This window comes from Suncus etruscus, chromosome 7, assembly GCF_024139225.1.
Source record: "Suncus etruscus isolate mSunEtr1 chromosome 7, mSunEtr1.pri.cur, whole genome shotgun sequence".
Lineage (NCBI taxonomy): Eukaryota > Metazoa > Chordata > Mammalia > Eulipotyphla > Soricidae > Suncus > Suncus etruscus.
The window spans coordinates 61472241-61497438 of NC_064854.1; the positions used below are offsets into that span (position 1 = coordinate 61472241).

Below are 25198 nucleotides of genomic sequence, written 5' to 3' on the forward strand. Positions count from 1 at the left end.
ACATTCTGCAGGGCCTGCCACAGAGAGGGGTCCAGTTGGACCCAAGGGGTTATAAAGCCGGAGCCCCCAATACCCCACGATACCAGAAGTTTCCTCTGGGAAGGGCCACCCATGCCCTGCAAGGGGGCCCGGGTCTCCCTGATCTTCTTGCTGTCCCCAAGGCTCTGACAGGAGACACCAGGCCCCAGAAACGCCAGCAAACGCTCGCCAAAGTAGAAAAGTGACTCAGACCCTTGAAAGGGGGTCCCTAGGACTTAGAGGAGCCCCCACTCCCAGTTGGGGACCCCAGAAACACCTTCAGGGTTTCAGGCTCCAGGGGGTTCGCTCATCTGATTCTCACCTCCTGAGAGGGACCTGGGGGGGTGGGGGTCAGCGTGCTTATCAGTAGATGGATCGTCAGTGGGGGAGTCTTAGGGAGAGACCCTGAGCTTTTAAACTTTGCGGGGCTGCTGGGCAGCTTTGGGCTGTGGCCTGCGGAGTTCTGGGCACGCAGGGCAGAGTCCCGCTCCCCTTGGAGGCCGCAGCCCTTGCCCCCCCCCCTGCACCCCGCACCCCACACCCACCCGCACCTTGGCCTCGAAGCAGATGCCGTGCTGGAAGGCGTCGTCGTTGTGCAGCGGGATCCGCAGGTCGTGCCCGTCGTCCACCCGGTTGTACTTGGTCTTGCTGGGCATGGTGCCCCGCGGGGCCGGCGGTCCGAGGTGCGGGGGCGGGGGCGGGGGGCGGGCGCGGGGTGACCGGGAGCGGGGCCTGCGGAGGCGTGCGGCGGGCGAGGCCGGGCGGGCCCCGGCGGACGAGGAAGCGGTGGTGGTGGTGGTGGTGGTGGTGGTGGTGGTGGTGGCGGCGGCGGCGGGCGGCGCGAGGGCCTGTCACGGAGACGCCGGAGCGGCCGCCGCGATCACTCCTCCCGCAACGATCCTCCCGCAGGCTCCTCCCAAGGGGCGGGGCGCCGGGCCTGGCTCCTCCTGCCCCGCGCGCAGGACACGCCCCTCGAACGCAGGCCACGCCCCATGCCACGCCCCCTGGCCCGCTGTAGAGCCCCGGTTTTGGCACGTTAAGACCACGCCCCCGGACACACCTCACATAAATAAGCCACGCTCCGGAGCGTGGGTCCAGAGACCAGCCACGACCCCAAAACATCACTCCAGATAGGCAAACCCCCGCCCAGATTATCGGGCATACAGCCCCCTATAGGCCACGCCCTCTGAGCGCCCGCAGCGGTCAGCCCCTCCCTGCACTCAGGTGAAAGGTCCCCGGCGCACCAGGCTGGACTTGGGGCCTCCGTGTCCCCCCGTCCCTCAGGCCCTATGCGTCCTGGCTTGTCCTTTGCAGCCTTACCCCGAGCCGATCGAGTGCTCGTGTTTTAACAGCAGCAGTTATAGCCACTCCTGGAATATCTGGCTCGCTTAGGGTGGGTGGGGGTTGCTGGGATTTTGGGGCGGAACCTAGGTTGTCTGGCTTTTTGGGGTTTTTGTTTCCCAGGAGGATGAGAGACTTTGGACCAAATAATGTGACCAAAATTTCGCCCTCTCAGGGAGTCAGATCAGAGCCAGGCGGGAAAGGGTGCAGGGATCCAAAAACTTCTGTGGTTTTGTTTGTTTGTTTGTTTGTTTTTGTTTGGGGGGGGCCACACCCAGCAGCGCTCAAGGTTGACTCCTGGCACTGCGCTCAGAAATCACCCTGGCAGATTCAGGAGACCCTCTGGGGTACCAGGAATAGAACCCAGGTCGGTTCATGAAAGGCAAACATTCTCACCACTGTGCTATCTATCATCTTTAGTCCTCTATGAATTAATTTGGGGGGAACACACCCAGAAGGTGCTCAGGGTTCCTCCTGGCTCTGCACTCAGGAATCATTCCTGGTGGAGTTTGGGGACCCTGTGGGATGCCGGAGATTAGAACACAGGTCAGCCACAAGCAAGACAAGCACTCTCTCCACTGTGCTATCACTGTAGTCCCTGAGCAAGAACCTGGCACTGGAGCTTGCTGGGGTCTCTGGAGCCCATCCTGGGTGGTTTCACTGAATGGAAAAGTTTCCTTTTCCAGAAAGGAAAAGTTGATTCTCAGCTGGACTTCACCAAAAATAATGTGGGCTGCCAGCAGACTAGGCCTCTCCTCACCATACAATGGGGCCACAAAACTCCTTCCCTGGCTTGTTTTTTTCAGCAGCGATTTCAATCTTGTTTGTGTAAAATTTAAATGAAATCAAATTTCGCCTGCTGCCTTTGCCAAATCTGTGGAGGAATCAGATTTGATTTTCTTCCCTTTTTTTTCCCTCCCCAGAAAGGGGAGGCACTGCTGAAGGCTCATATAAGCAAAGTGTATGCTTAAACCATCCTTGAGGCCTGAAAGTAAACAATCTTTTCTTGGGGCCTGTTCCTTATCCTCATACACTCACTTTGTTGCTCGCTGGTGCCTAATGGCATTTGGATCCCACGTCAATATCAAATATGCAGTGCTTGGGCCAGAGTGATAGCACAGATGGTGAGGGGTGCTTGCCTTGCACACAGTCAACCCAGGTTGAGCCCATAGGGTCCCTGAGCTCCACCAGGAGTGATCCCATGAGCACAGAGCCAGGGAGTATCACCAGGTGTGAACAACAACAACAACAACAACAACAACAGAAAACCAAAATAGAATCAAACTTAGAGGCAGAAAGCCACTTTCCCATGAGCACTGGGTCTGGTAAAAAAGCAATGACTTGGGGGGTATTTGTCCCAAAGAAAGAATGTTCTGAGAAGCTAGAGTAGGGAGCATAGCAGAGAAGGTATTCAATTCCAGCACCTCATAAAGTCTCCTGAGCCTGCCAGGAGTTATCCCCAAGTGCTGCAGGGTGTGACCCAAAAACAAACAAAAAAAAAGGTACCCCTTATACTGTAGTAAGCACCCTAGCAAGCCTTCTCTTGCCAGGACACACACTCCACAGAAGGAGGTGACAGGACTGTCATGAAGTGGCTCTGGGGTCTTCCTTGGGGTTGATTTGAGTCTTACCCCATCAGTCGACTCAGAGTATGTGAGTTTTTCCCTAGCCAAATTCTGTGCCCCCCCCCCCAACTCTTCCTCCCAAAACCTGGACCTCCTCAATCTCCATTTAAACTTCCTCTGAGCAGCTGCTAAAAGTCAGATCCAGCCTGGCCGTCTTGACCTCCTACTAAACCCAACATTCTTGAGATAGAGAAACCCGAGCTTGAGAGAAAAAAATCCTGGACATGCATTCATTTCTTGGTGCAGTATTTCTCCCCCTGCTACCTTCCCAGCGCAAAGGCCTTTAAGCTGCTTTGTCCTGTGCAGAAAAGAAAGCTCACCCCGTCGTCTCTTGCCTGGGAGAAATCAACACGCTAGGGAGGAAAAGCAAAGTTCAGCTGTGTGTGTACTGGAAGGATCAGGGCACCCCTTCTGCCTCCTTGGCTGGCTTCCTGGGCTTGAACTCACTTACAGTCCTAGAGCACCCCCTGCCCAGGGAACAGTGGATGTATTGTAGGGCCCCACGCTGTTGGAATGGGTTGGCAAGGGGTGGCTCTGGATTACTTCAGGCATTTCTTTTTTTTTTTTTTTTTTTCTTATTTTATGAAGACAAAGATGCAAAGAAAGAGACAAGGTGAAGTTACAGTGAGAAGACAATCACCCATAAAAACAGAATTCTCAAAAGAAAACCCCTTGCTGACACCTAATTTTGAACTTTCAGCCAAATAAAAACATTAGAAAAATAAAACAACAGCACATGCAACAATTACTTTGTTCCTCAAGTCCCCAGATCATAGCACATTATAACATTTCTTAGCAGCACACAAAGCAATCTAAGAGCCACAAATTTTATGTAACATTTTTTTTTTTATTTGTTTTTGTTTGTTTTTGGCCACACCCTGTGACGCTCAGGGGTTACTCCTGGCTATGCACTCAGAAGTTGCTCCTGGCTTCTTGGGGGACCATATGGGACCCGGGGATCGAAACCGCGGTCCGTCCTAGGCTAGCGCAGGCAAGGCAGGCACCTTACCTCCAGCGCCAGCACAACTCCGCCCGGCCCCAATGTAACTTTTTTTTAACATTGAAGGCATAGTATTGTTGACACATTGATCATAATACATTATTTCAAGAAGAACAAATTTTTTATAGTTCCATGCACATGCATATCAATTTAACCTCAAAGGCAAAGTTATTAAAAAAAGATAGAAAGACTATAAGGATGAGTCAAAGGAGCACAGCAAAGACAGTGTTAAGTGCAATTGGTTGTTTGCATAGACCCAGCAAAATATAGTTACATGGAAAGGAAAAGCCTTGGCCTAAATACAAGGAGACAAGGAGACCTTACCCCTGAAGTTTTCCTGGCATAAAGACCCAACTCTAGGCTCCAGCATACTAGGTTGTCCAATCCAAGTCATTATCTGTAGTGCCAATACACTTTTATTTTTCACACAGTCACTGTTGTTGGTGTCAGGTTTCTGTAGTTAAAGATCCTGGAAACTGTCCATTAACCTACATCGTAAGTCAGGATAATGTGGAGTGTCCTTTAGTTTCACCTCACAATTAGAGGATGATGCAGAGAGCCCTGTCTTAAAAGCAGGTCCTTGTTGTATCTTCTGTGTTAAGGGAAGTCTCTGTTGAGTAGGTTTATGCCAGAACAGTGGTAGGGTCTTCCTGGTAGAGGATTGCTTTCAGGTGATGTTGTAACACAACCTTGTTGTTTTGTAAATGACATCCCTGGTTTGGGGTGAATGGACAATGCCCTTTCTTTTGAGGCCTGAGCCAGGTCTTTATGACAATGGTTCAGGGTGTAAGGTCCCAGCTACATTACAAGATTTTGGTGTTCACATCTATTAGATAAGAATGTGTTTGTATGTATAGTATTTTCCAATTTTAATATGCCATGTAAAGGAAGAACAATGCCACATGGCATGATTGGTACCTATGTGGACACTAGAACAAGTGCCCCTGCTCGGTTTTGAAAATGGAGACCAATGAGAAAAAATTGCCAGTGACTGCCCAATGCAACCCAGCACAACATCTACCCACCCTCTTCCCCTTTGCCCTCCCTAGTATAGGGAGGAGGAAAAGCCTGGGGGCTCCTATAGAGTCCACCTGGCACCCACCTTTCTGGCCACCTGGGCCGGGCACCCAGGGGAAGTGCCTGGATTCCAGGGAGGAAAGAGGGGGATGGCTGGGTGCCTGCCAAGCCTCCCAGCACCCTGCAAGCTAGGGAGAAGGCCTACAGCCTGGGGCCTCCCCTAAGACCCCATGCCTGGCAAGAGCTAGCCTCCAGAACCAAAAAGGATTCGGTAAGAGAACAGACATCTGCCCGCCCTCCTCCCCAGTGCCTTCCCCCCTAGTGTAGGAAGGAGGGGAAGCCTGGGAGCCCCTATAGAGTCCACCTGGCACCCTACCTTTCTCTGGCCACCTGGGCCAGCACCCAGAGAAGGCCTACTCCAGCATTTCTGTGTAACTAGTAAAGAGGACATTCAGTCTTGTAACTCCCCCAGGATCTACTCAGAATCTCAGAAACCTAATCCTGACCACCCCCAACAAACCCAACCCCTCGTTTCCTGCAACACTGCTGAAGGGTCCAGATCCTTGATCCAGCCCCACCTGCAGCTCTACCAAATTCAGTCAGAATCATAGAATCCAAGTCCTAAGGGTGCCCTCTCAGGGAAGGAAGCTGGGCGCTGCAGCAGTGGAGACCCTGAGTGAATGCAGATGGGTGGGGTCCCAGCCAGTAGAATCCCTCCATGCTCGCACATTCTCTGACACTGCCTGAGGGGGTCACACAGAACTTTGAAGAGGGCCAAGTTTTTAGGTGGGCGAACACAATCCCCTGGGGTGGATGCTAGCCTGGCACCGCTTCGAAGAGACCACAGCGCTAGGTGTCTGTTTCCACTCTCTGGCTGTAACCCTGCAAAGGGCAGTGGGGGTGGTCACTGAGAGGTTTCCTGTGCAAAAAGAACCCTTATAGAGGAGCATGTCAGACAACAGAACCCCAGGCCCTTGTAAGCACTTTGGGGTGAGTACTCAGTGCTCCATCCTCACCAGGTTCAGAAGCTGCTGACTTATAAAGTAGCCAGACTGACTCCCTGAACCACAACATGCACGCGCTTTGTGAACACCCTGTAGCAAGGCAATCTGCCTGTGAGCCACAAGAACACAGCAGGGCTAAGAGGTTGGCAGGGGGATGGGACCTCTTCTCATCTCATTGCCCCAACGCCTTTGCTTTTGTCCCTTCCAGGCTGTGAGGGCTGTCTTTGGGCGCCCTCATCGCGGGCACACTAGGTACTGCACACACTTGACACCCGCCCCACATCTGCTTGGTACCCCCCACATTTTGGGGGCCACACCCGGCAGTGCTCTGGAGTTACTCCTGGCTCTGTGTTCAGGAATCACTCCTGGAGGAGTCAGGGGGCCCTATGGGATGCGGGGGATCAAACCTGGGCCGGCCATGTGCAGGGCAGTGCTATAGCTCTGCCCCCCACTTTTCATTTTCTTTTTTTTTTTTATTCTTATAAAAATTAGCTATGTTGGAGCCGGAGAGATAGCATGAGGTAAGGCGTTTGCCTTTCATGCAGAAGGTCATAGGTTCGAATCCGGCTTCCCATATGGTTTCCCGTGCCTGCCAGGAGCAATTTCTGAGCTTGGAGCCAGGAGTTTCCCCTGAGCATTGCCGGGTATGACCCAAACACACACACACACACACAAAAAGACAAAACAAAAATTAGCTATTTGGGGTTAGAGAGATAGCATGGAGTAGAGCATTTTGCTATAGACGCAGAAAGACAGTGTGTTTGAATTCCGCATCTCATATGGTCCCCCGAGCCTGCTAGGAGCGATTTCTGAGCATAGAGCCAGGGAGTAACCCGAATGCTGCTGGGTGTGACCCAAAAACCAAAAAAAAAAAAAAAAAAAAAAAAAAAAAAATGTAGCTATGTATTGCCGAGATATAGCACAGCAGTAGGGCGTTTGCCTTGACCCAGGACAGACAGTGGTTCAATATCTGACATCGCATAGGTCCCCTGTGCCTGCCAGGAATGATTCTTTCTTTTTCTTTCTTTCTTTTTTCTTTTTTTTGGGGGGCCACACCCGGCGGTGCTCAGGGGTTACTCCTGGCTGTCTGCTCAGAAATAGCTCCTGGCAGGCACGGGGACCATATGGGACACCGGGATTCAAACCAACCACCTTTGGTCCTGGATCGGCTGCTTGCAAGGCAAACGCCACTGTGCTATCTCTCCGGGCCCTTTTTCTTTCTTTCTTTCTTTCTTTTTCTTTCTTTCTTTTTTTTTCTTTCTTTCTTCTCTTTCTTTCTTTCTTTCTTTCTTCTTTCTTTCTTTCTTTCTTTCTTCTCTTTCTTTCTTTCTCTTTCTTTTCTTTCTTTCTTTCTTTTTTCTTCTTTCTTTCTCTTTCTTTCTTTCTTTGTTTCTTTTTTTCTTTCTTTCTTCTTTTTCTTTCTTTCTTTCTTTTCTTTCTTTCTTCTTTTTTTTTTTTTTTTTCTTTCTTTCTTTCTTTTTTTCTTTCTTTCTTTCTTTTTTCTTTCTTTCTTTCTTTCTTTCTTTCTTCCTTCCTTCCTTCTTTCTTTCTTTCTTACTTTCTTTCTATCTTTCTTCTTCTTCATTTTCTTTCTTTCTTTCTTCTTTCTTCTTCTTTCTTTCTTTCTCTTCCTTCCTTCCTTCCTTTTGATTTCTTTCTTTTTCCTTTTCTTTTCTTTTTTTTTGAGAGACCAATGCATCTGTCCTTGCACTACTTTGATGAGATTTGAGTTTGGTGATTCTGGTGGTTCACAGGACCAACAGTCATAAAGCGAAGCGAATTCTGTTAAGATGGCAAAAGATTCTAGTCCTAAAAAATCATAAACTTCCTGATGTGGGGGTAAAGAGAGAAAAAAAAGATTGCACTACTGGTAGAAATATAAGCCATGGAGCCCAAAACTGAGTTTGTCTTAAGCTAAGAATGGAGGATGATGGGGTCTGTGTCAGTTTCCAGAAAAAGAGAAGCAGAGTCAGGATTTTGCAGACAGGTTGGTATAAAATTGGATGAATACTGCCACCAAACTATTTCATTGCATAGAATGTTCAGAGCACGCACATGCATTCACCCCAAACTAGGATCTAGAGCATTTTCAGTCTTGTTTTTTCTCTGAGACTTACTGGCAAAAAATGTCTTTTATTTTTCTTAAAACCCATAGATGAGTGAGACTATTCTGTGTCTCTCTCCCTCTGACTTATTTTACTCAGCATAATAGATTCCATGTACAATCATGTATAGGAAATTTTCATGACTTCATCTCTCCTGACGGCTGCATAATAGTCCATTGGTGTATATGTACCAACAGTTTCTTTAGCCATTCATCTGTTGAAAGGGCATCTTGGTTGTTTCCAGAGTCTGGCTATTGTAAATAGCGCTGCAACGAATATAGGTGTGAGAAGGGATTTTTGTATTGTATTTTTATGTTCCTAGGGTATATCCCTAGGAGTGGTATAGCTGGATCGTATGGAAGCTCAATTTCCAGGTTTTTGGGAGGAATCTCCATATCACTTTTCATAAAGGTTGGACTAGACGGCATTCCTACCAGCAATGAATAAGAGTACCTTTCTCTCCACATCCCCGCCAGCACTGCTTATTGCCATTCTTTGTGACGTGCCGCCAATCTCTGTGGGCATGCAGGAGTGATTTCTGAGCACAGAGTCAGGGAGTAACCCCTGAGCACCAGTGGGTGTGACCCCAAAACAAAAGATTAGCTATGTATTTATTTGCATGGGGGGCCTTGGGGGACCACATCCAGTGGCACTTGGAGGGTTACTCCCCTGCTTCACTCTGCACTCAGAAATCACTCCTGGCAGGATTGGGGGGGGGCAATATGGGATGCTGGGCATTGAACTGGGTCCATTCTGGGTTGGCAACATGCAAGAAAAATGCCCTACCACTGTGCTATTGCTCCAGTCCCTATTTTCTTATATTTAAAGGAAGGACTTTAAAGTTCAACAATAATGGTGTTGGAGCAATAGTACAGTAGGGAAGGTATATTCCTTAACATGAGGACAACTCAGGTTCAATCCCCAGCATCCCACAGGGTCCCCTAAGCACTGCCAGGAGTAATTCCTGGGTGCAGGGTCAGGAATAGACCTTGAGTATCCCAGGTGTGGCCCAAAAACAAACTAAAAATAAGTAATAAATAAAATACAACATAATATTTTGTAACCCAGGTTACTCCTGGCTCTGCTCTCAGAAATGGCTCGGGGGACCATATGGGATGCCAGGAACCGAACCCAGGTCAGTCCCCGGTCAGTTGCATGCAAGGCAAACGTACTATTGCTGTGCTATATCGCTCCAGCTGCCAACATATATCTTATGAGGCTCACGATTTATCTCCTAACCCAGTTTTTTTTCTCTTTTTTTTTTTAATGATTTTTTCCTCCACTAACTTTTTTTTTTTTTTTTTTTTTTTTTTTGTGGTTTTTGGGGTCACACCCGGCAGTGCTCAGGGGTTTTTCCTGGCTCCATGCTCAGAAATTGCTCCTGGCAGGCACAGGGGACCATATGGGGCGCCGGGATTCGAACCGATGACCTCCTGCATGAAAGGCAAACGCCTTACCTCCATGCTATCTCTCTCCGGCCCCCTTCCTCCACTAACTTAATCATATTGGGTACAGCCGGGATTCTGGCTGCAGAACAACAAGCAACACCAGGGGTCACTCTTATCCTAGCCTGCAAACCTCACACCAGCCCCAGCCCTGAATGCTGAGTCTCGCAACCCCCAAAACCTCCCTCAGGGGCCCTTTGCCTTCACAGGTTCAAACCCTCACTTTGTCGTGTTCTGGTGTCACTCCCATCTGTGCTCAAGGGACCGTGGGGTGCCGAAATGATACCCAGGTCTCACCCACGAAGCCTGTTTTCTCACATTAGAAACTCTTCCCAGCCCCTCTCCCCCTGCAAAGGCTTGGAGGGAGGGAGACCCTCACCTTCCTCTAGGGCAGCACAAAAGCTCATCCCCCACCTCAGCACGGAGAGGTCCTCCCAGACAGTCCCACAGACAGCCGTGAATGCCCAGCCTGGAGATAGTCTGGCCAGGCTCCAGGGCAATGGGACAGAGCAAGGACTGGCAGGGAGTTGGAGAGCTCAAGCCTTTGGCCCTGTTCTCGGATCCTCCAGCAGGGCTGGTCTACCCGACACCCTTAGTTGGGCACCTCCAGTCGTCTCCTGTGCCCAGCCTGATAGTGCCTGCCTGGCATTCCCAGGCAGAGCCAGGAGGCAGCTGGTCAGCTGGGCGCCAGATGGTCTTGTCCACAGCCAGGAGGATATTGAAGACAGGCCGGCCGGGCAAGGACTAAGGGCGCCTCCCTGCCTGAGAGTTCGGGACCATTTCGAATCCTGGTATGAATCAAGACTGAAACGTCCGCATCTGGGAATGAGCCCCAACTAGGCAGAGAACGAGAGCAGGAAAATTCAATGGGGCAGAGAGGCCCAAACCCTCTTCCTAGCAGGCGGCCAACGAAATGGAAAGTTCCAGGCTTCTGTCTGAAACAATGCTGGAAACCAGCGCACGCACACACACACACACAACACACACATACACACAACATCACACACACACACATAACACTCACACACACACACAAATTTAAAAAATCAATGTGAATCTGAGTGTAGGAAATGTCATCCACTTTAATAAAATAACGCACCCAGAGGAGAGAAGAAAATGGTTTCAATATGTCTTTGACATCTACTCAGACAACACAGCCCTTTGAAAAGGGAAAAAGGGCCTGCGTGAGGAGCCTGTGTGGCTTTATGAATAAGGCACGAAGTTGCAGCAGTAGTTAGGTTGAAACGAACAGGCTTGTCAGGGCATAGGAAATGACTCCTACCCTAGTATGTGCAGGACCTAAGGGTTGTGTTAGGAAAAAAACAACAACAACAACAACCTCAAAACTGAGTATTAGAAAGTTAGAAAAGATCTATTGGGCCGGAGAGATAGCATAGAGGTAATGCAGAAGGTCAGTGGTTCGAATCCCGGCATCCCATATGGTCCCCCGAGCCTGCCAGGAGTGATTTCTGAGCATAGTGCCTGGAGTAACCCCTGAGCACTGCTGGGTGTGACCCAAAACAAACAAACAAACAAACAAACAAACAAAAGAGATCTATTTCCCTTCCAGTGGGAAGCAAAATGTGGTCACAAAAATACTGGTATAGCTCCAGGCATCAAGACTACCTACCATTCAAGACCAGAAGTCAGAGGAGGCTCAGCACTAGGTAGTTGCTCTCACCTGATTGTCTCCTTTTATTCAAGAAGAAAAACACCCTTTCCTAGAAACCTTGGGTTAAGTGTGGTTGACCCGAGCTGCAGAAGAAACTAGGAAACTGGGAAATTGAGGGTCCGGCTCAAGTGACTGGTGAGGTTTAAGTCAATGATAATGATGAAAATCATGGGTCCACACTTGGTTTCACAGAGGCTCCCCCACTTCCTCCCAAAGAGAACAGGACACACAGGAATTGTGTGTGCAGATGGGAGACAGAGTCGTAGACACACATTCAGACCCCTAGAACTAAGGTTTTTGTTTGTTTTTCCAGTATATCCGGCAATGCTCAGGGGTTACTCCTGGCTCTGGACTCAAGAACAACTCTTAGGGCCAGAATGATAGCACAACGGAGAGGGTGTTCACCTTGGACATGGCTGACTTGGGATTGATCCCTGGCATTCCACGGGGTCCCCAAACCCACCAGGAGTGATTACTGAGTGTAGTCAGAAGCCCTGTACATTGCTGGGCGTGGCCCCCCAGTTCTAGGGAAGCTGAGAATAGGACAGTGGGAGGCTTGCACAAGACCAACCTGGGTTCGATTCCCGGCATCCTATATGCTCCTCTGAGTCCCGCCAGGAGTTTTTGGACGTGGTGGTGGTGGTGGGGCGACTACACTTGGCTCTACACTCAAGAATAACTTGTGGGAGGAGTCCTTGTGCCTGGGGACCCTATGTTTAGGATGTTTGTCATCGAACTACCCGTGACTGCGTGCATGGGGCAAGCAGACATCCCCTCTTCTGCAGCCAGACCTGGAACTCTTGAGTTTAGTTCTGGAGTGTGGATGGTTGGGGATGCGCCCCACGCCCCAGGGGTGCCTAGCTTGGGAACTGTGCGGGATGGGGACCCCTCTTGGATACTCCTTACAGCCACCTTTTATGAACCTTTCATCTCGGGAAACAACATGGGCAGACGGACAGTAGTGTACAAGGCAAGTGTCCTCTCGCTGTGCCATGATCACTCAGGGCCGTGATCTCTCACAGGCTGAGGTCTCTCTCCCCGGTGCACAGGAGGTGGTGACGGGGAGACATTCCTGTCCCCCCTATCTTGCAGGTCTGTCTACCCAAGCAGACACGGGTCCTGGCTGGAGTGTCACACGGCTGCTGTGCGACCCCGGGTAGGAGCTGGAGCTAGGGGGGACTCCAGGCGTCCCCCTGAGGGCGGGCAAGGAGGCGGGACCGACCGGGGCTCCCTGCAGCCCGCCCCTCCACGCACGGCACAGGCACAATGCAGGGGCTTCCGCCCCATCACAGCCCCGCCGCTGCCCGCCCCAGGCTTCGGCCCCGCGGGCCCCCAGGCCCCCCAGCATGACTAGGCCTTAGGGGGCATTCCAGAGACCCCCCGCGGACCTCGGTCCTGCCCGCCGAGCTCAGCACGCCGTCTCTCCTGAGGGTCCCCCCATGTCTGCCTCCCTCATGCCAGGCGGCTTGCTGCTGCTGTGTCTGTTGCGCTCTGGGGCTGGGCCACTTGGCTGGGGGCGCCGGGCAGCTCCCCCACGGAGCCCCCGGGAGAGGAGGACACTTTGCAGAACGAGGCTGACAACCAAGAGAACGTCCCTGTCCCAGGTAGGGGGAGCCCTGCCAGTTCTACCCATACCCCGATTTTCCGAGATGCAGCGACCTGCAGAAGTGGGAGCCGCCCCAGGCGCGGCGGGTGGGTACAGCGAAGACCCGGGAATAGCCGGGACCCCCAGGTCTTGGGGGCGCCTCTCTGGCAGACTGTTGGAGGCGTGCAGTGGGACACGTTCAGCTTTGGCAAATGTCAAAATGTTTGCATTAAGGGCCAAGGAGGCTTCGGGCACTTAGGGCTGAAGCAAAGGGGTCAAGGACACTGCCTGGTTCCCCCAAATGGGGTTTTATGTTTATTTTGGTTTTTTTGAGCCACTCCTGGGCGGTGCTCAGGGCTCACATCCCTAGGGGGCTCCTGCATTCAGGGATCAATCATGGCTCTGGATTCAGGAAACAATCCTGGCTCTGGATTCAGGGAACCCTACGGGATGCCAGGGATCAAAACTACGTCTGCACGTGCAGTGAAGCCCCTCCCAACTGCACACTCTGGCTCAACTTGGTTTCTTTTTTTGTTTGTTTGTTTTTGGTTTTTGGGTCACACCCGGCAGTGCTCAGGGGTTCCTCCTGCTCTTTCTACGGTCAGAAATCCTCTCCTGGCAGGCTCGGGGGACCATATGGGATGCCGGGATTAGAACCATTAAACTTCTGCATGCAAGGCAAACACTTTACCTCCATGCTATCTCTCCGGCCCCTCAACTTGGTTCTTGAGCCCAAGTGCAGGGGGTCCCTACTTGGAGATTGGGGTGGACCTGCCGAGCTGTCCAGCACCTGCCTGTCTCTCGCAACCTGATAGAACCTCCCAGCGCAGATGGGAGAAAATGGGGTGTTGGGGTGTCCAGGATAGATGTGCTCCTCACCACATCTTCAGATCTTCTCCCAGGAACAGACGCCTTCCTGGTGGCCCCTTCCACAACTGAGGGGTTTGTTTAGGTGTTTCCTGGGGGGGTCCCCTTGGGCCCCGGGTCACCTTCGTCCTCACCCACCCAGCTAACTAGGGGACTACGACAAGGTGAAGGCTGTGTCCGAGGGTGCTGGCTGTAGCTGCAAATGCGTGGTGAGGCCGCTAGGACCGTGATGCCTGCCGCAGGGTGGACACGGGGACTCCCGGACCCCACGACACCTACACTGTGGAAACCAGTTACCTCGGGGCCTGGCTGCAAGTGTTTCCTGTGTGGCACCCCATCCGCTCTAAATCCCTGTGAGGGTGACTTCCGGCTACAGAAACTTCGGGAAGCTGAGGGCCGTGACCTGAAGGTGAGGTCTGTCCACCCTGTGCTGCTTGGACCCTGACCCACCTCACCCAGCCGGGAGCAAGGGTGGGGGGCTGGGCCACTTGGCCTAGGGCTGGGAGACAGGGAGGGGCCACTCTGCAAACCTGGAGGCAGAACCGCAGGGTTGGCACCTTGACCTCGTGATCTTGGGGACATCCCTCCATGTGCTCATAGTAGGGGCAGATCACACGGCATGAGCACACACTCAACAGACACAGGTGCACAGCACACAAACACAAAAACAGTAGGGCATTTTGCCTTGCACACTGCGGACCTGGGGATGGACCCGGGATTCGATTCCCAGCATCCCATATGGTCTTCTGAGCGCAGAGCATAGATCCAGGAGTAACCCAAGCACTGCCGGGTGTGCCCCCCCAAAAGAAAAAAATACACAGGACAGCCTTACACACACACACACACACACACACACACACACACACACACACACACACGGCATACACAGAGATATAGAGACATACCACTCATGCACTCAACTGATAGACTCAGACACATACAGCACATTATGTGCTCATATGCACAGACATGCAGACATGTCTACTCATGCTCAGGTTCTTAGTAAAGGGGGGCCTGTTGATCCTTGGGGTTGTGGGCTGTGATACTGAGGCTTTCTGGATTGTGGTCTGTGATCTAAGATAGCCCCTACCCCTCAGCTCTCCTCAGTTCTGGACATGCTGGAGGGTGCCCTGTACGGCCTGGGACCTCCTGAAGCTGCACTCAGTCACCACTAAGCTGGGGGGCGTGTGGACAGGCTGGAGGAGGTGAGGAGTGGGCTGGGGAAAGGGGACACAGCCCTCCTCCCGGGTGGCCAGCTCCGACCTTACTGTTCCAGCCTTGGCACGGCACAAGTGCCAGTTGGCCACTGATAAGAGTTGGGGGCGCCAGGCTCACTGCTGGTGTCCCCAGGAGTTGAGGGAGCCAGCCAGACCAGAACGACTCCTCTAGATTGTCTGAACTGACTGGGCCACAAGTACCACCATGCTCCAAGAAACGGGCCCCGCAGTAAGCCTGGGGACACACTAAAAAAAAAAGTCTGGGGTAACCCTGAGCATCCTCCACCATCAGGCCCTTCTGTGGGGGCTCCCAAGAACCCAGCAATTATTGCTGGGAGGTCCCAACCAGGAATGCTGGGGTTGGGGAAGGTCCCATGTGGTACAGGCATGAGGTCAGCCCATGGGGAGACTCGGCAAGGCCCCCTCCGGCCCCCACTGTCTCCCTGGCTCAGGCTGTCAATTCTGCTCACTGGGAGGATGGGAAAAGTACTTGCCCTGTCCAAAAGGGCTCCTCAGGGGGCACCAATGTGAAATTCCACTCTGGGCCTCTGCCCCAGGGCTGCCGAGGGGGGTTAGCACAGTCAGGGGGGGGGGGGTCACGGGGGTGGGCTTGGCCAGTCCTGTGGGCCAGCGCAGTCCGGAGGCCAGGAGGCCTGCAAAGTGCATTTGCAGATGAAACAGAGGAGCCGAGCTGGCCCTGCCCTGCTCCCTGACCCCTGCCTAGCCTGGCCCTGCCCGCCGACACTGCCTTCAACTCTCGCTGGCCTTGATGGGAAGTGACCAGACACAGACACGGACATCGAGGAATTACCACGGCCCAGAAGCTCTGTGGGGAGAGCTCTGGATGTCTGTGAGCTTAGAGACACACAGATTTGAGTGTGGGCACGTGGGCACGTGGGCACCTGTGCTGTGTGAGCATATGCAAGTGTGTACCACATATAATATGCATACGTGCAAGCAATATGCCATGTGAGCAGTCAATTCCTGTCAGGATTATACTGTGTGTGTGCATGCACCTTGTGTGTGCACATGGGAATGCCTTGTCTGCACTCAGCTGATCTCATGTTCAAACTCTGAATGCTCCAGATGGGGAGCTCCCTACCCCTGCCCAGCCCTGGGGGTCTGATATCCTAGCTAGCTCCCATGCAGGGTTCACCTAGGGGCAAATCTGTCCTTTTGTGTCTGGCTGGGACCCAGGCCCCCCACTCCTATCAGGGCCCCCCAGAGGTTTGTCAGGGGCGAGGTTTGGGGAGCTGCCAGGCTGGGCTCCCTGCACCCCCACGCCTCGCCTGCCCTTTGCCCTCTGGACAGACAGGAATGACCCTCTTCTTCCTGTCCCCAGGAAGTTTCTAGAAACCTCACTCAGGAAAATGAGGAGATCAAAGAACACATTGAGGAGATTCGCTCCGAGGTGAGAGAGAGGAGCCAGCAGGGGTGCTGCAGAGAGAAACCGGACAGCCAGCACAGCTTGCGCTCACAACATGCAGAGGGGACGCAGCCGCCTATGTGCACACCAAGGTAGAACTGGGGGGCCCTGCACCCTGAACTCCACTGCTGCATGGGAATTTGACTGAAGCCAGAAGAGGAGGAATGAGGGTGCAGGTGGCTGGGGTGGGAGGTTCCTGTCTTCAGGGATCTTAGGCCCAGCTCAGAAAGCTAGCAGGGGATGCTTATGTGCCAGGACTCATATCACAGTACTCAGACCTTACTGTCAGAGAAAATCACTCAGGACCAGGGCAGGGCAGGAACAGGATTTTGGTTTGGTTTCGTGCCACACCCGACAGTGCTCAGGGCTTACTCCCGGCTCTGTGCTCAGGGGACCCCATGGATGCCAGGGCTCAAATTGGGTTGGGTACATGCAAGGTTAGAGCCCTGCCCCTGCAATCTCTCTCCAGTCCCTGTAGGTGGTTTTTAAGTTTTTGGAAGAGCTACACCCAGCAGCGGTCAGGGCTGACTCCTGGCTCTATGCTCAGGGGTCGTTCCTGGTGGGATCCGGGACCATACAGGATGATGGGATTGAATCCTGGCCAGCCATGTGCAAGGCAAGCATTCTACTTGCTATGCTATCTCTCGGACTCCCAGTGTGGTGTTAAAGGCCATGAGAAGAACCACGAAGAATCACATGACTCACTATGACAGTGACCATGGATGGGACATGGGCACCCTAGATGAGAACCAGGCACTGACATGAGGGAATGTGATACACACGATTCCCCATCAGTAATAGGACTGCAAACCTTTGTGTCTAAGGGGAGATGTCTGCCACAGAGGCAGGCTAAGGTTGGGGAAAAGGAAAAACTGGGGACACTAATGGCAGGAAATGTGCATTAATGAAGATGTTCAAATATATGACTTAGGGGCCGGAGCGACAGCACAGCGGTAAGGCATTTGCTTTGCACGCAGCCAATACAGGATAGACCCTGGTTCGAATTCTGGCATTCCATAAGGTTCCTCTGAGCCTGACAGGAGTAACTCCTGAGTGTGACCCAAAAACCAAAATAAAATCATATGAATGAGGGGCTGGAGAGATAGCATGGAGGTAAAGCATTTGCCTTGCATGCAGAAGGACGGCGGTTTGAATCCTGGCATCCTATATGGTCCCCTGAGCCTGCCAGGAGCAATTTCTGAGCATAGAGTCAGGAGTAACCCCTGAGCACTGCCAGGTGTGACCCAAAAACCAAAAAACCAAACAAAAAATTATATGAATGAAAGTCAATCATGAACAACTTTGTGTATCTCACAGAAATTAAATTTAAAAATTATTTTTAAAAAAGTTGGGGGGAGGGCAGAGCTATCAATAGCACTCAGGTAGGGCATTTGCCTTTCATGCAGCCAACCCAGATTTAGTCTTTGGCATCTTATATGGTCCATAAACCTGCCAGGAGTAAATCTTAGCACAGAGCCAGGAGGAACACGAGTGATGCTGCCAGGTGCGGCCCAACTCCCCCAAAAATGTCAGGTCCAGTGGGATCAAATGAGTGGTCTCTGCCCCCCCCCCCCCAATTTCTCATGGAGCCCACAGATATCCAGAGAGAAATGCCCAAAGAGAGGTGCAAGGCTGGAGATGCTACACCAAGAACCAGAGGACGTTGGCCCTCCCTGAACAGAAGCTCTGGAAGTGGGCAGCCCTAGACATCCTCAACATGTCCATCTTTAGTGCCTTCATGGCCACAAACGAGCTGCCCAGCTCCAGCCCTTGCATCCACATTCCAGGCCAGACTGTAGAAGCCGCCTCCTCGCTGAGTCAGCCCTTGCTTGTTCGCTGGCTTGGAAGGAAAAAGCTCTTCCCCACCAACATCTGGGGAAAAGCATAGCCACAGGCCGGAATGTGGGTCCCGTGTCCCAGAGGCAGTTTTCCGTTCTCAGGAAACTGGGGGGCAGGGGCCGAGGCAGGCAGAGCCTTGGGAAGTCGGCCAAGCAAACCACCAAGTGGTGGTTAGGAAGGAAAGATCATCCCGGCAGGGTGAGCTGACCAGGACTGTTTTCCTTGTGAGGCCTGGGTGGCAGCTGGGACTTCAGCCAGGCCCTGAGAAGCGAGTGGGTTTCACCAGAATCTTCCAGGGCTCTGAGGGTGGACACTGAACAAAGAGTAGGGAGGTAGCACGGCAGGCAGGGAGTCTTTTGATGTTGAAGGCTGCCCTTGGCTGAGCTCTATGGCTATTCCCAGCTCCAAACACGGGGACACACATGGTGCTGGGGATCAAACCCGGGGTCTCATGCACACAAAGCTCCAGCCTTCGGGGCTCTTTTCCCAGCCCCAAGCATGGACCTACTTGGGATGCAGCTGAGGGTGTCCAGGAGAGCCTGTAACCTGCTTCCACCTGGCATGCACCCCACGTCTCCCTGCACATTTGTACAAATGCTGATCCCGGAGCTCAGAGCCCCCCAGAAGTCAAACATGGAGTGGGGGAGGACGTTTGGGTGTCCCCCATCATATCTGTTCGTGCCCACTGCTCCATGCCCCAGTTTCCTCATCTGTGATAGGGGTGCGGTGTGATCTTTGGTGGGTGCAGAAGCAGGGTCAGCCTCGGGAGGGTTCTGAAGTTTCTGCAGGAAGAAATTCTTGTCACTGCAGGTCAACACAGTAGAGCTCCTGGACACTCAGCCCCTGGCACGGCCCCCACAGCTTCCACACCAGCCTGCAAAGCCCAGGGCCCAGCTGGTCTCCAGGCCCACCATCATCCGGGGCTTCACCTACTACAAGGCACAGGTGCCTGATGAGGAAGAAGACGAGAATGACATTGAGGAGCTGCGTGAGTGGGGGACACATGGGCACAATGACACACAGGCCACGGTCTCTCTGGTCAGCCCCAGACAGATACCAAATCCAAATCAGGAATGAAGGGGCCAGAGTGAGAATACAGCGGGGAAAGCATTTGTCTTGCATGCAGCCAACCGAGGTTCAATTTCTGGCATCCTATATGGTCCTCTGAGCATTACCAGGAGTGATCCCTGAGCACAGAGCCAGGAGTAACCCCTGAGCATCTCCAGGTGTGACCCCAAAACCAACAAACAAAAAAACTAAAAGCAAACAGAAATATCAGGAAGAAGACCGTAGTGTCTCCTCCCCGAACTCAATGTGCCCCTTTTCTGCCCCCCAGAAGATGAGTTTTTCAGCGGGGATCACGAAGGGTACCTGCTGAGTGCGGAGCAGCTGCTGAGACAGGGAAGCGTCGCTGGAGCTGACCTGGATCTCCTGTCCCCCGCATGGCCCTCCAGTCCGGGCGTCCCCGACCCCATGAGCCCAGCCTCTGCTGAACAAGGGTCAACACCACCCCTAGCCGTGGGGGAGCTAGACACGCCCCCCACGGTCACTTCACCACTTTCCACCTCAGGGGCACCGCTGCCCACGGTGGCTGAAGCCACGCACACAGAAGTGGCAGGGACTGAGGCCACGGCTGGGTGGGGCACAGTGCCTGTCAGCCCCTCGCTGAGCCCGGAGGACATTCCGACCATAGGTGAGTGCCTCCTCTTTGCCTGGAGGTCCCTATCATAGTCCACGGAAGTGGGCAGGGTTGGACCCGGTCTGGGAGAGGGCCTGAATGGTCCCGACACGACAGGTGGGGAGAGGGTGTGTGTGTGTGTGTGCTTGATTGATCAACATAGCCCCAGAGCTGGGCTGAGGGGGCGGTCACCCTTGCACTTCAGCCCTGGAGCTGAGCTGAGGTGGTCATCTTTGTCCTCTCCACCAGGGAAATGCGAAGACACGCTGTCCTCCATCACCGAGCCTGTCCTCCAGAACACCTACGGGCGCAGCGAGGGCGCATGGATGAAGGACCCTCTGGCACAGGATGATCACATCTACGTCGCCAACTACCACTATGGCAACACGCTGATAGAGTTCCGGAACCTCGAGAGCTTCAAGCAGGGTAAGTACCCCCTCCCTCCTGTGCGTGGGGCAGGAGCACCCTGAATCCCTGGATGCTTGGGAAGGAGAAAGCAAGCTGGGCACACTAGGACCTCGCTAACAGGAGGTGGGTCGGGGAAGATGCTAGCTTTGCATGCAGCAGACCCAGGTCCAGTTCCCGGCACTCCCTAAGGCCCCCTGAGCACCGCTAGGAGTGAGCTCTGATTACTGCTGGGAATGAGCCTGAGCACAGAGCCGGATGCGATTCCTGAGTGCAGATCCAGGAATCCCCCCGGAGCACCCCATCGTGAGCGGGCCGCAAGTAGCCACGGGGGGTGACCCCTGAACTCCACTGGGAGTGAGCCGTAGCACAGAGCCAGGGATGGCCTCTGAGCACCACTGGGAGTGAGCCCGGAGCACTGAGCCCCGAGAACCACCGAGAGGGAGCCCAAGCAGCAGCCCCGGGCTCCCGTCCCGACACAGCTCGTGTCCCCGACGCAGGCCGCTGGAGCAACTCGTACAAGCTGCCGTACAGCTGGGCGGGCACGGGCCACGCGGTGCTGGGCGGCGCCTTCTTCTACCGCCGCGCCTTCTCGCGCACCATCCTCAAGTTCGACCTGCGGCGGCGCAGCGTGGCGGCCTGGGCGCTGCTGCACGACGCGGCGCTCGAGGAGCGGGAGCGGGAGCGGGCCGCGGACGCGGCGCCCGGGCGCTGGCGCGGGCCGTCGGACGTGCACCTGGCCGTGGACGAGGCGGGCCTGTGGCTGCTGTACCCGGCGCTGGACGACGACGCCATGGTGCTCAGCCGCCTCAGCGCCGCCGACCTGAGCGCGCGCCGCGACGCCACGTGGCGCACCGGGCTGAGGCGCGGGCGCTTCGGCAGCTGCTTCGTGGTGTGCGGGGTCCTGTACGCCGTGGACAGCGCCCGGCGCCGCCGCGCCGCCGTGGCCTACGCCTTCGACACGCACACGGGCACGCAGGTGGCGCCGCGCCTGCCCTTCGAGAACCGCTTCGCCGCCACCGCGCACGTGGGCTACAACCCGCGCGACCGGCTGCTCTACGCCTGGGACAACGGCCACCAGCTCACCTACCAAGTGGTCTTCGCCTACTGAGCGCCGCGGTTGCGCGCATGCATGCGCGCAACGGCGCTGCGGGTATGTGACGGGGCATGCGTGTGGAAGGGTGACATGCGTCCTTGCCCAAGGGCTACCTAGATACATGTTCATGCCTGTGTAAGGCGTGTACGTGCGTTAACGTGCCTGGGTTGTTACATGCATACGCATGCTTGTGCCTGCCTAATGGCGACATACGTTTCATATGTACGCATGATCACACATAGCGGTCACCAGCCCCCTTCGCTCCACTCTTCTTGGGTGAAACGACTATGGGGTCCGTCGGTGCCCATGGGTCGTGGATCGATCCAGCGTGGATGTGTTGGTCTTACCACCACTGTCTCTGCCTCGTGCCCATGGACTCCGGGGCTCGCAGACGCTAGCCTTCTGCACCCCCTCCTGCCCTGGCTCCTCAACCCCAGTCGGTACTACTGGAGGTGGGAGGAAAGGGACGTGCTAAGGGGGCGAGGAAATGTATGTATTGGAGAAGTTTTAAATCAAGGAAAAAAAAGTTTATAAAAATCCAAAGAATTTTAAAATCCATTTCACGTGCAATTTTGTTTGCTCTGATAGGCCACCAGGGTGCCCGGAAGAGAATCTATTTTTGTAGATTACCATGCCTGCATACCCTTTCATTCATTCATCCATCCACTTACCTATTCATATCTCCATTCACCCACTCACACACACACACACACACACACACACACACACACACACCCACCACTCACCCACAATCCCATCACCCATTGTTGCATCAGAGGAAGGTGATAGGTCTGTAGCCAACAGAGAACTGACATGGAGGTGACCTCTCCCAGCGGTCTTCCCGAAGCTTCACCTGGAGGCCCACAGGGGTTCAGGCCCTGCTGCTGCCGCCGCCCCATTCCTACTCCAATCTGGTGTCTGAACTCACCAGAGAGCTGGCCTGGCTCTACAATGACCAGGGAGATGCCTACAAGGACAGACCTCAGGCAGAGGCAGGCTCCGGTGAAGGAATGGGTCAGGCCCCCCGTGTCTGCGTGTGTCTTGGGAGCCCCACGGCCATGTTTGCCCAAGGTCTGACCGACCAGTGGCTGGCAGCCAGGTTGCACGGCTGCATCTGGTAGAGGTGAGCCAAGCCCGAGGGCTGGAATGTTTCTGGAACATGGCATCCTTCCGCATGGGCTGCCATGAACTTAGACCTGCGCTCACCATTGGGCCACCTCCCTGGGCGCCCCCCCCCCCATAGTTCAGAAATGGGTGTTCTTTTCCCTTAGTTCCCGTCCTGATACATGCTCTATGCTCTGTTGGGGGGGAGCAGTTGGCTCTTGTTTTGCATCTTCCTGGCAAAGATGCTGCAACAAGAATATGGCCTGAGTTTCTGCCGGAATGTTCGTAGCGGGAGAGCCCCCCCCCTCAGGACACCCCCAGCTGCCTGGATCAGTCAGACCCTTGGCGTTCACTCTGGACGCGACTGTCCATCTCTGGGGAACAGAGGCCAGCGAGCGTGGTTTCCAGGCTTATCCACAGAACAGTTGGCCTGGCTAACAGGGCACAGAGCCAGGGCTTGGGGCGGAGACAGGGGCTGCAGATGGGGTGTTTCTCATCCTTGTGTCAAGCTGGCCAGACCCAGAAGCCCTGGAGAGTCCAGGACATGGCACATGAGGGCACTGGGACGGACAGCCAAAGATGGCCCCCCCCCCCCCCGGGCTGCATAGGTCCTTGATGGTGTCCTCTCTACACCCCCCCAGGCCACTGGCAGGACAGTGTCACTAGGCTTCCTTTGTGCCCTGGGCAGACGGGGGTCCCCAAGATGTTTGAACTAATTGGACACTGACATCAGGTCCCCCTGGCAACAGTAACAACCCCCCCCCAAGCAGCCATGTCACCCCGAATGGCACCTCTTCAATAAAGGGCCCTCACAGGTCCACCAAGGGTCATTCTTGAGAGGCCATCCAGGGGGCTCAAGGGGCAGGGCCAGGCTCATGGTCTGGAGGGTGCAGGGACACACAGATGCTCAAAGGGGCCAAGACAACTGAGCACAGAACACTGAGACACCTCTCTTTCTAGGGGAGTGGTTTTTTTGGGGGAAATTTTGGTTTTTAGGTCACACCTGGCAGCGCTCAGGGGTGACTACTGGCTCTATGCTCAGAAATCGCTCCTGGCAGGCTCAGGGGACCATATGGGATGCTGGGATTCAAACCAGTCCTTTTGCATGTAAGGCAAACACCCTACCTCCATGCTATCTCTCCAGCCCCATCTAGGGGAGTGTTGACCTCTCTGCCAATGCCCAGGATGCAGAACAGAGTTTTCATCTCTGTCACTTCATCCAGGAATGGGGCAGGCAGGATCCAGTCACTCCCCAAAAGCCCCTCAAGACTCATCTGTCCTATGTCACCAACGGCAAGGTCCCATTCCTCAGTGAACAAGGGTGCAGCCCTCAATAGGCCCCACACAGCTGTCTCAGGGGAGATGTACTGGGATGTTGGAAAAGGTCTTTTGGGGGGGCACACCTAGTGGTGCTCAGGGCTTACTCCTAACTCTGTGCTCAAAAATCACTCCCTGCAGGCTCAGGAGGGGCGGGGGACCGTATGGGATGCCTCGATTTAAACCACGTCAGTCCTGGGTCAACAGTTTGCCTTGCAAACTCCCTACTGCTGTGCTATCTCTCCGCCCCCCAGGAAGGTCTGTTAACCCGTTTTTAGGTGCTTGTCCCTGCCCACACTTACTCTGCTCTGAGGGTTGCCAAGGGGTGATGGGTGTGTGTGGGTGAGGATGAAACCATCTGAGCACCTGGACACAGCGCAGGGAAGTCTGGGGAGTCAGGACAGGGTTCACAGAGAGAGGCCCCACGCCGCCCCCCACCTTCATCGATAGCACAATCGGGCACTTTGAAGACTTTATGTGGGTTCCACAGAGGCCCAGCACAACCCCACTCCAGCTGACAGTAGAACCCACAGGCGCCCCCAAAGGCTCAGGCAGAGGCTGACAAGTGATGGCTCGGCACAGCCCTTGCAGAAGAAAGTTGCCTCCTCTCTCTTTGAAGGTGGAGCCATGCCCAGTATGACTCAGGTCGGCAGTGGAAAGGAGCAGTGAAGGCACCCCCAGCCTGTGTCGATGGAGCAGCTCCTCCTGGCAAAGAACTACAAGGTGCTATAAGGTTCTAGAAGCTCCTCTTCAAGGGCTTAACGGTTCCTGGTGGCTGGTAGGCAAGGCAGCAGGAGACGGGCATCGGGCACTGCACTGGTGTTGGGGGTCACCTGGCAGCACCCCAGGATCCCCTGCTATCTCTAAGAAGTACTTACACAGCTCTGTCCTGCCAGGCTTGGGGCTAGAGTTCCCCATGATTCTAGGATTACCGGGAAATGCTCTCTGAAGCTCCCTATACTGGCCCAATTCACTCCCAGACCCCTGCTAAAGGCCCTTCCTCCGACTTGTTTGTCCTTAAATTGGAAAAATTCTACCCAAACAATAAATTAAGTCATATACATTTCCCCATCATGCCCCCCTTAACTCCTGTGAGCTGCCCCTCCCAAAGAAAACTCACCCCCCAAATTACTCAGTTTATCAGCAAGGCACTGCCCACCTTGCCCAGGGCTGGAGCTAGCCTGAAAGAGGAGCTTCGGGAGACGCCCTGTGTGTCCTGGAGAACACAGTTCCCTGATGATCCCACAAAACCCTCAGGGGCCAGCGGGAAGACATACAACAGCACTGGGCCCCCAATTTGTGCCACCACCACCAACTCTCACAATCTTCCTTATCTCTTGGATCTCAATGACCTCCCAATCATGGCACATTCGGTGTGTGTATGTGTATGCACATGTGTGTATGTGTGGTGAGGGGCAGGGCAGAAGGGTTCCCATC

General features: G+C 54.0%; 3 protein-coding genes across 3 annotated transcripts in view; 1 reads left to right on the plus strand and 2 right to left on the minus strand.

Annotated features, from left to right (window-relative positions):
- Positions 1-762, minus strand: part of NOS1AP (nitric oxide synthase 1 adaptor protein) — a 38993-nt gene extending 38231 nt beyond the window's left edge. The window contains exon 1 of the mRNA XM_049776502.1: positions 570-762. Coding sequence (XP_049632459.1) covers positions 570-674 — 105 coding nt within the window. The 5' untranslated portion in view covers positions 675-762. The remainder of the gene's footprint in view (positions 1-569) is intronic.
- OLFML2B (olfactomedin like 2B) lies at positions 673-21355 on the plus strand. Its single transcript, XM_049777613.1, is given in 16 exon segments — positions 673-822; positions 928-1106; positions 12320-12571; positions 12689-12831; positions 13830-13903; positions 13905-13970; positions 13972-14088; positions 14777-14821; positions 14823-14856; positions 14859-14884; positions 16239-16357; positions 18110-18153; positions 18916-19149; positions 19498-19854; positions 20089-20265; positions 20745-21355. Coding segments are annotated over 16 exon segments (2628 nt in total).
- A 2865-nt stretch (positions 21356-24220) lies between these two features.
- Positions 24221-25198, minus strand: part of ATF6 (activating transcription factor 6) — a 31897-nt gene continuing 30919 nt past the window's right edge. Inside the window, exon 16 of the mRNA XM_049776475.1 lies at positions 24221-25198. This exon is cut by the window's right edge and continues 450 nt beyond it. The gene's annotated coding sequence lies outside the window, so the exon portion shown is untranslated.